Source organism: Bombyx mori, chromosome 20 (assembly GCF_030269925.1).
Source record: "Bombyx mori chromosome 20, ASM3026992v2".
In the NCBI taxonomy this organism is placed as follows: domain Eukaryota; kingdom Metazoa; phylum Arthropoda; class Insecta; order Lepidoptera; family Bombycidae; genus Bombyx; species Bombyx mori.
In genome coordinates this window covers 1,157,851-1,170,706 of record NC_085126.1, presented here as the reverse complement: position 1 = coordinate 1,170,706, position 12,856 = coordinate 1,157,851, and the positions used below count along the sequence as shown (strand labels likewise).

At 36.9% G+C, this 12,856-nt stretch overlaps 1 protein-coding gene across 9 annotated transcripts in view; it reads right to left on the bottom strand.

The window, feature by feature from the left end:
* The window catches only part of LOC100500925 (ionotropic GABA-aminobutyric acid receptor RDL3), a 31,892-nt gene that overhangs the window by 8,098 nt on the left and 10,938 nt on the right, over positions 1–12,856 (bottom strand). The window contains exons 1-5 of one of the 9 annotated variants that reach the window (XM_038017840.2): positions 9,984–10,472; positions 8,826–8,926; positions 7,442–7,524; positions 1,512–1,738; positions 436–518 (exon numbers count right to left, since the gene is read on the bottom strand). In XM_038017840.2, coding sequence (XP_037873768.1) covers positions 436–518; positions 1,512–1,738; positions 7,442–7,524; positions 8,826–8,926; positions 9,984–10,057 — 568 coding nt within the window. In that variant the 5' untranslated portion in view covers positions 10,058–10,472. 9 annotated transcript variants of the gene reach the window in all.

Below are 12,856 nucleotides of genomic sequence, written 5' to 3'. Positions count from 1 at the left end.
TCAGTTGTCGCTCGCGGCCGCGCGCCCTATCGCTACGTCGTCGATACTCAACACATGTGAACGCGCCTTATCGAGGGCGCGGCCGAGTGTACGCGTGTGTCGCGTGCGGTGTCCCGAGTGCCGTCTGTGTTACGGAGGGTGTCACGACACATTCTAAGCCCAGTGAGGTTGCGCTGTGGTAAGTATCAACTGAACAGTTGTTTCGGGTGAGTACACACATATTATAACACACATAATATATATTTTTTTGATATTATTTTTCTATCATCTCTGGAAAGATTTTCTCATTCTCGGTTTAAACGTTATTCATTTTAAAATCATTCCGTACTGATCTGTCGATGTAACAAAGAGGCAAATAGATTAACAGTTAAACACACATAAGATGTAAGACATTGTACAAAGGGGACGGGCGCTTGTGTGTGTGTGGATACTCACAGCTTTCAATCTCGATGTGGCAAAGCTGCCGGTCCATGGGGAAATACTGCAGGTTCATGGGACATGACGCAGTGATCGTTAATCTGTAACACCACGAGTCAGAGCTTCCGTTTCATAATGCTGTACAATCCCTTAATCTTACATTTAGTTTAATTTTAATTATTACCACCTGAAAAACGTTTTGCCTTCCTGGTCAGTACTTAGCGCTTTAGCGTTTTGTTTCAAACTTTGATGTCCAAAATTGGCAGACAGCATTACTTCTGCTGCAAAGCGGTCTTTTGTTCCGGTTTGAGCATTTCGAGGTCGAATACTATTGGGAATTCAACCTTGTATCCCTAGGTGGTGGCACTATTTTTGTGATGTCTTTAAGCTCTTTAGGCTCTTCCTAGGCTCATATGCATGAAATGCTCCTGCATGAAAAGCCGGGATATCAAAAAGATCGATGCCTTTGAAATGTGGGTGTGGCGGAGGATGCTACGAATACCGTGGACTGCCATGAGAACAAATGAGTCCATTCTAAGGCAGCTAGACATCCGAAAAAGGCTCTCTTCTATCTGCCGGGAACGTGTTTTGAGCTTCTTCGGACACATCATGCGGTCTTCCAGACATGAATTAGAGAAGCTCATAATTGCGGGTCGCATAGAGGGTAAGCGCGCCGTGGGCAGAACACCAGCCAGATGGTCAGATCTAGCAAGAGACGCACGCACTTGGTGATAGTCTGTACCATGCAGTCCATGCCACCGATGATCGAGCACAGTGGAAGAACTTCACATGTGGTCGCGATCCTCAGTCGTGAGGAAACGATATAGAAGAAGGCTCCTAGGCTCCTAGCCTCTTTAGGCTTAACACCTGGTGGAACGTGTTGCCTAACACCTGGAACTACCGCCGTCTTGAAGCGATCGTGTGTACCAAAGTAATTGATGCCTTAATCTTATGTCCTCAGAACAGCAGCGGCATTTCCTTTCTGTGACCTTGTACTCCAGTAACAGCTTAACATCAGATATCGCGTGTTCGTCTGACTGTCTTGATTACCTGTAAAACATTCAAAGCGAACGATAAATAAACAAAATTCACACCTAATACTCCTTGTTATCGAGCCGGAGTGGTGAATCCTAATAAATTCGTTGCTCGTTGTGGCTATGTGGAAATACGATTGCTTTTCGTTGACAAAGAACGTGTCCGGTACCCAGATGTTCTTGATGAACTCCGAGCCCACGGACAGGGTTTCCACGCCTGGTCGCTTCTTGTAGGCCAGTCGCGGATCTGTCCAGAACTGTCTGAAGTAGAAGTCCAGAGTGAAGTCCTGATAAAAGAGGCCATAGCATTCAATATAATGGCAATAGTAATTTAAAAGTAACATAGATGTGATTTAAGTGAATAATCGATGATTAAGTTTTGGATTTCATTGGAAAATTGGTTTTTCTTTTTGTTTCTGGCTGGATTTTGTGATTACGAAATTTCTGGTCCAAGAGAAATGTCTAGTTATGAAAAAAACGCCTCTGTCAGGAAAAATAGGGAATAATTTGTGACCGGAAATTGTGATAGGTATAACACAGGAAGCTTCCACAGAAATTTCTGCAATCATCTCGCAAATTGTTACAAACCCTTATCGAAATGTTAAAAGGTAGCTAGCATAAGTGTCACTCTAATGCACTTTTAACTTTAATCTCGTGTCTAAAGATTTTACTTGTAAGACCTCGATGGATACTGAATTGGCCAAAAAATTGTCTGCATATTTACGGTATTTTTCTTTTCCTACCTATTCTAGAAACCTCGAGGGGTTATGCTAGATTCACACGAGTAAGCTCAAGGAGTTCCAGTCAGACGACGTGGCTATCACTAGCCCTAGCAAAAGCCGTGCTTCTGAATCTACCACCGGATCGGAAATGCGACCCACTGAGAAAATCCGGTGAGAAACTCAGTGGAATGTGTCGGTGGGTTAATTTACTCGCCGAGCCCTTTGTCGCAAGCGATGGGTTCGACGAGAACTATGGCCGGTGCTTGAGGTACCTAAAAGCACTGTTAGTGGATCAGGAAGATCCAAAATACGGTCTTCAGTGTTTCGTGATCGCTACGATGCTGTTTACTTCAAAGGACACGCTTCGAACGACCATTAAAATGATTGGCGGTGGTATTCAGAGTTTTATGACCCCCGGTACTTGGAACTGCCACTTTTCGCGACAGTGGACAGCTTATTACTGGTGGTAGGACCTCTTGTGAATCCGCACGGGTAGGTACCACCACCCTGCTTGTTTCTGCCGTGAAGCAGTAATGCGTTTCGGTTTGAAGGGTGCGGCAGCCGTTGTAACTATAATGAGACCTTAGAACTCATATCTGAAGGTGGGTGGCGCATTTACGTTATGGATGTCTATGGGCTCGGGTAACTACTTAACACCAGGTGGGCCGTGAGCTCGTCCACCCATCTATGCAATAAAAAAAAAAGAAATCAAATTCTTAGTCTTGTTTTAATTAATTACTAGATCAAAAATTTTGCTTCGTGATGCAATAAAACAGTTTCTAATAAAACAAAATGCAGAACTAAGGCGTGATTTTTTTTGGAAAACAAAGCAGTGCTTATTTCGTTTCATTTTAAAAAGCTTCGCGTATTGGTGGATTACGTTGATTCGTTTTTACACCACTACACTATTGTGCTGTTTAAACTCTATAACAATGTATGTTGTACATGATGTACAATACAATGTATGATGTACAAAACCAAACGGTTAAGTTAAGCAAATTCGACAATTTCCACAGCATAGTTAGTTTTCGTGGATACGTCCTGTGCACGTATTCTTTTTTTTTCTTTTCTTTTTTTAATATATAAATATAAATATTTTCTAACAATCACGCCACGTTAACTGGTCCCGTGATAAGTTCGTAAAGAACTTGTGTTACAGGTACCAGATAACCGAAATAAATGTAAGATTTTTATTATACACATACATATATTTAATATACATCCATAACCCTGGAAAAGACATTTATATTTATCATACAAATATCTTCCCTTGGCGGGATTCGAACCCGCGACCCCCTTGTGTAGTGACCATGTCACTTACCACTACACCAGACGGCCGTTTAATATTGGTTTATTAGTGGCTTTGGCCCAATGAGTTTCTCGCCGGATCTTCTCAGTGGGTCGCGTTTCCGATCCGGTGGTAGATTCTGTGAAGCACTGCTCTTGCTAAGGCCAGTGTTAGTAACACTTCCGGTTTGAGCCCCGTGAGCTCATCTACATGTTACGGTGAAGCTGAAATAGCCTCTCAAGGCTATCAGCATTGGTAGGGGAAAAAAAACGTTGCTTTACACCAAGTATTACGAATCTTTTTGGGCAAGAGACCCCTCTTCTAAAATGAAGTGATATCTCAGACGCTTATAGCCACTATAAAAATTATATCTCTATTGTTTTTCTTATTGACACAAAATTATTACCAATTTTAAAACTTTGGAGTTTTTAAATTTTTCGCGGCGCTAGTAAATTGTCTTGGCACATTGCTCGTGGTACAATACCAGTGATTTATCGTTATGCAGCGGCTTGGATATAAACCTGGTATTGCTGATGTCCATGGGCGACACCGATCAATTACCGTCCGGTAAGCGGTATTATCGTCTGCCTACGGTGACACTACAGAAATTTCAATTTGAGAAGGAGGGATTTGATTAATTAAAAGTATGACCCTGTTTACTTTGAAATGTTAGAAGTTTTTTAGTTTTTTATGGCTTATAGGGGTGGAAGAGCTCACGCACCACCTGGTGTTAAGCGGTTACTGGAGACCAAATACATCTATGACGTAAATGCGGCACCCACCTTGAGATATAAGTTCTAAGGTCTCAGTATAGTTACAACGGCTGCCCCACCCTTCAAACCGAAACGCATTACTGCTTCACGTCAGGAATAGGCAGGGTGGTGGTACCTACCCGTGCGGACTCACAAGAGGTCCTACCACTAGTAATTATCTAGCGTAAGAATTCGTGATTTTATTGATACAGATATATGTTAGTGTATATGTATATATATATATATGCAAATATAAATACGAACTGATGATCGTAGGGCATTTCGAGATCTCTAAATTAATTCTACATACTGAAATTCATGCTACAAACTTCAATTCTTAATTACGTGTTATTATTCATGTGTAAATAAATAAATTAATTTAATTACAAACTAAAAATTAAATTAATTCAGCTGTAGTCTTTATTAAATTTAATTTAAAAAAATAATTAATTCAGTTATAAGTCTCTATGAAATTACATAAATAATTCAAAATTAACATAATATAACCCTTTAACTTCACGAATACAAATAAAATGTTTAATTTCTAAACTCAGAAGTAATCTTTCTTTGGAAGTCGAGGGTGACGCGAAATACGAAAAGCATCATTATTTGAAAACGACGAAAAGTATATTTTCCTTCGGCTAGCCGTTGCGCTTGTGACATTTTAGTTTTGACGAAATTAATTGAAGTGACCATTAATTATAATTAACCCTTCAGCTTTTAATTTACCTTAGAAATTGTCCGTATAATTTCGGTGTTCAGTAGACTGTTTTACTGGTGGTAGGACCTCTTGTGAGTCCGCGCGGGCAGGTACCGCCTATTTCTACCTGCCTATTTCTGCCGTGAAGCAGTAGTGCGTTTCGGTTTGACGGGCGGGGCACCCGTTGTAACTTTATTGAGACCTTAGAACTCATATCTTAAGATATTTACGTTGTAGATGTTTATGGGCTCTGGTAACCGCTTAACACCAGGTGGGCTGTGAGCTCTTCCACCGAGGTATGCAATAAAAAAAAAGACCTCTTTCGCCATTAGACCAAGGAATCCCAAAAGTCATAAATCCATGTTCCAGCCGCGCTATACGCAGTCACGAAACGGCAATTTGAGCGGCGAGGTCAACTAATATCGATACGGATTGCACGAAAGCTGTTATGTGAACCACAAGCCGATTTAGGTGCTTATAAAATGTTTGAAACTATGAAGCTTTTGCGCAGGCACGTCTTAAACTAGGATGGGGCCCTTGGGCACACAAGAATTTGAGGCCCTTTTGGAAAGTAAAAAAAGCGAATTATAATAACATTTTTTTACTGAGTTTGAGACCATTTATTATAGGTAATCAAATACAGTATTATAAAATATGTCATTAATTATATCAGAATGGCTGGTTTTTTGGTTACGTTTTCGATAAGGGTTTCTTTCGGGATTTCTGTTGAGCGAAATCTTCTATTATAGTCATAGTATATGCCTCGTAAATACCTTCTGATTACTGATTTGTGAAAAAAGTGTACTGTGCCCGACAAAAAATGTTTTGAGAATAAACGTGTGAGAGAAATTGTCGGTCTTTCGGGGCCCCCTGAGAATAGGGGCCCTGGGCACGGGCCCCGTGTGCCCTTATGGTAAAGACGGTATTGCTTTTGCGTATCCGTTTGTTTGATGGTAAACTACACTTAAGTTTTTTCATTGGATGAACGAAGCCCATGGACTATCAGAATGTGGACGCCGTCACCTATCTTGAGACATGAGGTCGAAGACTCAAATGTATAACGGCCCATTCATCAAAGGCACGATTGCTTCGCGCCATGAATAGACAGTATCTATCATCTGCCAGTATAGTACGCATGTACTAGTTGCTGTTTTTTGTATTGTTTAGATGGGTGGACGAGCTCACAGCCCACCTGGTGTTAAGTGGTTACTGGAGCCCATAGACATCTATAAATTAAATGCGGCACCCACCTTGAGATATACGTTCTAAGGTCTCAAGTATAGTTACAACGGCTGCCCCACCCTTCAAACCGAAACGCATTACTGCTTCACGGCTGAAATAGGCAGGGTGGTGATACCTACCCGTGCCGGACTCACAAGAGGTCTTACCACCAGTAAATGGTATATAAGTATTATTTCAATACCACTATTTCAATGTACATAAAACTATAATACACAACTAGGTAAGTATGTGCACACTTACCACTAATTATTTTACTAGAATTACTAAAAATACTTCTTTTAATTTGGTGAAGAATTCATTTTTCAAATAACAGAACGTAAGATACCATAATTTAAACATACCTTATTTATCTACACGGATTCAACTGTTATAATCAGTGCAATACTATTTCGACTTTTTTTCGTGATTCATACTATTAGCGGATACAAAGAAAAATTTGTGAACATTAACTGTCAACTGATTGTTAAACTGTTATAAAAAAGTTACCATCAATCAATAAAAATGTAATAAAAAAATATTTTTTTATTCGGAATTTCATTTACTACCACAACACAGAAGTGCAATAAGCAAACATGCCCACAACCAATAGTCATTTGGTTGCTCTAGCAGGAATATCACTGCATGTCAATCTGCGGAGGATAGCAGCCAGCTCCTTCTACCTACTGTAATAAACAACAATTTATGTCAACACTGTCATTAAAATACGCGCCAATTTAAAAAAAAATGTTGCCAGAATTTTGCATTTGCTTTTAAATGAGGAGAAATTCGTATTCGGTTTTGATCGCAAATAATTTTGACTGAAAATGATTAAACTTTAAACAACAAAAGGTTATCTGGTATGTTTGAAGTTGATCAACTGTTTGCTTCGACACAACTAATTGAAAAATTGTCGCGTATTTCAACGGCGATTTAAGGCATAAACACGGTATTGTACCATGAGGACTTCAGACACGGAGCTGATGGACAGGACGTACATGGTGACGCCGACTTCCACGGGGGGACCTGGAACAAGCCTGCAGGTCAAGCAACACGTGAAACTGTGCAGGACGGATAGTACTTTTCTCTCATTTTATAACCTAATGCTATGCTATAAAACAATAGTTTTTCCTCAAACGTAGATTTTAGTATTTATTAACGGAATATAGAGAAAAGTACCAAATAAAAACGTGTCATGTTGTGAACACACACAACAGCGAGTGGATTTGAGTAAGTGCGTGTATGGAAGTGCTGGTACATAATTATCATAAACGTGTTATCGGATATGATATGACGTCATTTCATAATACCATGTGTACTTCGGACAGTGAGCTGATCGACAGCACGTACATCGTGATCCCGACTTCGACTGGTGGTCCTGGAAACCACAGAACTGTACGAAAATAAAATAAAAATAAATTTGAATACAATACTAACTTGACGTATATTAAATTGTACAGTATACTAATAGGAATTATAACTTTTTAATGTTTGAATTTTCGAGCAGCCACGGATCCCTTATAAATCCTAGCTACAAGGGCCAAGCGAAAAAATATTTTAATTTTGGATATGAAACTAATCAAAAACTTAGAAGAATTTTGTATAATCGTGTAGTAAGTACTCCCAGCTTTTACATTGATCAATTGAGTTGAATATTATGCACAGTTTAAAAAAAAACGAGTCTAGTGTACCTACAGCCGCCTGGTTGAGCTGATTACAAATTCATTTAATACTGGGACCCATATTAAGACTGTCGCTTCATTTGGGTCTACTTCAATGTACCAGTATTATTAATGATTTTTTTAATTTTTTGCATAAACTGCTCTAAAGAAGTATTCGAAATTATCAAAGTATACCATCTGCCATTACCAAGGAGCTCATCCATTTTATTGATTACAGCGCTCATCTATGTTGAATGATAGATTTTTCTAAATCTCCTTTAAAATCTTAGAATGAATTATTTTCTTCAAGGATTCGATGAGGTAATGAAGAATGTTGTCTGTCAGATTAACAGATTACAAAATTGAATGGTAGCAGGTGGTTGATTGCCACCGCCCATGCCATTGTTCATTACCTTTCAGTAATCTATATAAATTAATTGCTGCCCGTTAGTCTCGCTAAAAATCGAGAACCGCTGGACCGATTTGGATAATTTTGGTCTTGAATTATTTGTGGAAGTCCAGAGAAGGTTTAAAAGGTAGATAAATATGAAAATGATCGGAATTAAATAAAAATAACAATTTTGCTTTTCCTTTGATGTGTCCCCCGTCGGATAGATTCCTTTTGTTTGTTTTAAGTGTATTTTATACAAAAGTTTAGGTCTGTTATTTATCGATTGAGGCACTACGAAGTCTGCCGGGTCAGCTAGTCATTAAATAAAATGTTACTGTAAAAGAGTCAACAAAAAATGTATGTAAATACTTTGTTTAGTTGGTAACGAAATATACTGTTTTAGTAACATGAATTTGAAGTATTAAGTCAATTCCACAAATTAAATGTTATCATGAATTCAAAAAGCTTGCTAAAGCTTTCAAATTTACTATTTGTTTTTGAACTAAACTAGTATTAACAGATTGTATGAAAGCACTGTACACTAATATTAGTGGCATGTTTTTCCACGTTGTAAATGTATTTTATAACAATTAAATTTGATAAATCTTATTTTAAATACCTCGGTAATTGCGTTAGGCTTACCTCCATAGTTTGGTCTTACTCGCTTATCATAGCTGATGCTGAACGAATCCAAGATAGCTGATATATTGACATCACCGAACATTCCACCTCCACCGCCGCCGCTGCGAAATTAATATACATAGTTCCATTCTATTGCAAATAGTTATTTTTACAAAACAATACTGTAAAGCTATAATAACAAGGACTGAATGAGTACAGAAATAGCTTATGATAGAATAATATGTCCAAAGACTTCGTATCATATTTTTTTCAAACAAATGATATTAAATCAATACGTTTTTACAAGAATCAACAGTGTTGGGTCATGAATGTATTTTAGGCCACGTTATATGAAAACCTTGAGTAACTGAAAACTGATTTACTTAAGTACATATTAAAATTTTTGGGCGCTTTCCTCGTACAGGTCGCCTTTTAAGTTTACGTGAGCTTTTCAATCCGTAATTTTGAACGCTTATTTAATGAGATGCAAGGCACTCTGTAGTTTCAAGTATCCTGCGGAAAATGAGAGCTTCAAACGATCGAAATATTACTTAATTTTTTGGTTTAATAATTTTAAATAAAATTGTGCACTTATATATATTTTAAAATGCCATTTCCTTTAAAATACTTTTATAATAAAAATTTAATTAAAATAACGAGTCCTTTGTACTTTGAGGTACGTGTGATCAATTTATGAGTCATTTAGATATTTATAAATAGTTGTTTTAGATATGAGCATGTTTAACCACGAACAAAGCTAATTTTTTTTTTAATTGGACAACCCTTTGCAACTTGCGTTATCAATTAAAATACACTGTATAAAATAAAGTAATAACTATAATTACGTTTAGTGTTTAATTATAGTTTATTTTTATGGAAAAAAAAAATGCTTTGGCTCGAAGAAACGATAGGGCTATTATTACTGTTGAGCTTTGCATAATATATAATAAGGTGTTTTTTCTCTAAGTAAGCTGATAGCTTTGAGAGGCTATTTCAGCGTAAACTTAACTAGTACGTAAGCTCACAGGACTCAAACCAGAGTGATGCTAACACTGACCCTAGCAAGAGCTTCGCAGAATCTACCACCGGATCGGAAACGCGATCCACTGAGAAGATCCGGCGATAAACTCAGTGGGCTATATATAATAAGGCTTGATTATTAAAGAAATGATAACTAACGCGACACGATTGGCCTGCGGCAAGAAGGTGGCGGCAAGCGCGAGGAGAAGCGCGGCGTGACGCACGGCGCTCATGTCCCGGCGGCGCCGCGGCTCCGTGTGCTAGCCCTGACCCGCGTCGCGATCGATCGCGCCCCTCCCGCGACACGTGCCCGCCTATACTAACACATAACTACACCCTCCACGAAACTTCCCTTCACTTCGACATCACTGCGCTGACCACCTTCGATGATACACTAAAATTACCAATCGTCTTGTATTTTTTAAGTCAAATTCATAGACGCACATATTCATGAGGACATTCCGTAAAGTTTAAACGAATCTAGACTAATAATTTACGAGCAGAGTCGTATTTCTATTTCAAGCTCTCGCTAGTTACTAAGTACAGTTACGGCTGTCAACCCTCCAGCCTACTACCCTTGCAAAACCTGAATGGTGGCTATTAACGTATCGTTACACTGCGCCTTATGAAATATTTCAATCGAAGCCTAGTAAGCTTTTGATAGATGGCGCTGTTGAACCCAAACTTATATTGAAAGTGCCAAGCATGTTAGGCATATATTTTCTCAAAATCAAAATTTGTTTTTGTGAATAAAATTTAACATATTATCCCGAATTTGAAAATGAAAACAAAGTTGATTTTGATTGATTGATTTCTTGACTTGGATAATAGGTAAAAAGAATCAAATTCTGACTATTTCAACTTTAACTTTCACATCAACATTTAAAATTGCAATTATTAAAATTTCATTACGAATCATTACCTATCGATTTAAAACTTCCCATTTGGTTAAGTACCTATCTCTAAAATAGATATCGATTTTCGAAAGTTGCTAGTACTCTATGCATAGTGATAGTCGATTGTCATAAATGCATGGAGTTAATAAGTACCTACAACTGGAGTGCTGTCTGATGCCGAGAAATCGGTCTCGAAAGAGAATACTTTTTGGTCGCGGTGTCCTTGTCTAATGTGGTGACCATATAAAATTTATTTATAGGATAAAATTATACACATGCATCAGTTTTGAATTTACCTTAAGTAATTCTGTGTAACCCTATGTAAATACAAAACACGTGCTTGCAACGTTTTATTTATGTAAATTCAATTCTAAACATTGCTTCGTCGTCATGGTGCCTTTTTTCGACGTTTTTTTTTGGAAGTTGCTGCGTTGTCGAAAATCTAGCACTGAGTTTTATTACAAACATCATTACCTCAGTGCTATTACTTAAACTTCCTCAAACTCATGTTTAACGTCCGAATACTCAACCGCGACTTAAATATTATGTTGAACTTAATTACGCAATTCCTACTTTAGTGTACTGGCTAAGTGGGCCGTGCAAATTAATATTTGACACACTGAGTGAGACACTGCAACACACATGGTCTGCGCGTATCGGGTGCTCTTTTCCTACATTCACATCTTCAATTGATTTAAAATTACTTGTATTTTTACTTCTGTGCTATTATCATGACACGTGTATATTAAGTCTACTAGTTACATTTTAGGAAATAAAACACAATGGGTAATAAAATGAAATGAACTGAAATTCATTTATTTGTTATATGTAAACAATTAAATAACTCTTAAATGACAAGTCAATACACATAACACAATACACATAGTACTTGATCTCTATTTACAAAATATTGGTTATATTATTATTATTAAGTTCAGTAAATTTTCTGTAATCTTATAATATAACATTTCCTCTATTTATTTTTAAGTAAATTCTTTTTTTTCAACGAAATACATTATTTATTTTAATCAATATCTAAGTGGACCATGAGTATCATTAAAATTTCGCAATTTAAATTTCAATTCAATTAAAAATCGCCATTTTTCTTTAATAAATCTAAAATCGACTTTATATTTACAATCACTATTTCACGACTTTTAAGTTTTTGTTTCAATACCTTAACATCTTGTCGTAATTTTGCTTTTCTCGGGGTATTTTTTATTTCTTGCGTTTGAGTACTTGATTCTTCTTGTTTGACCTTTTTAAAGGACATTTTCCAGAAATTCCAAAGTCATATTTACTAGAAGATCCTCCTCGTTCGCTTAACGTCAGGCAAATGATATACATGCTTGCGTGCGACGCTATTCAATACAATAAAAAAAGTTCAAGAAATACCACGTGATGGCTCTTATAATATGAAAAATACATTGCAAAATTATAGTTTTCACGATTGTTTTTTCAAATTTAGTATATGACATAGATTAAGTACAATTTACAAGACAAATGGTATTAAATATTATAATGAGACAAAATATCTCACATTTTAAAAATATATGCTCACACTAGTAAAAATTTATCAATGAATCTGACATATGGAAGGATATTCCACAAACTGGAGAGGATTCTCGCTTAAAACCACTTACATTAAAAGTGTTCACCATGATTACACGGAAACTTTCACGATTTTCGAAAAAAAACAAGCCACAAGCTGTATCAGTGCCATTTTAACTTCGCACTACAAACGTAAATAGACGCCATTTTTCTTTTAATCCATTCATAGCTCTTTTTCGGTGATGCCAACAATTAATCTGGCTTCCCACCAAATTCAACATGAAAACCATCAGAAATCTACGTACCTACCATTAAATTTTCCATTAAACAGAGTTCTTATTAATATAGAACAATAATTTTTTTGTTAATAAGTTTTATTAATATATGATGTTCTATTAAAAATCAATATATATCATATAATCAATACTTCTTATATAATTTATTTTAATAAATTGTCATCATCCGAAACTAATTTCACCATAACTTTGTACGTTTATTTTGAACCAATTTAATTTTTGACGTTGATGGAAATTCTAAATTCTCGCAACATTTTCTAGTTAAGTTTAAGTCACATCGTTTAAATAA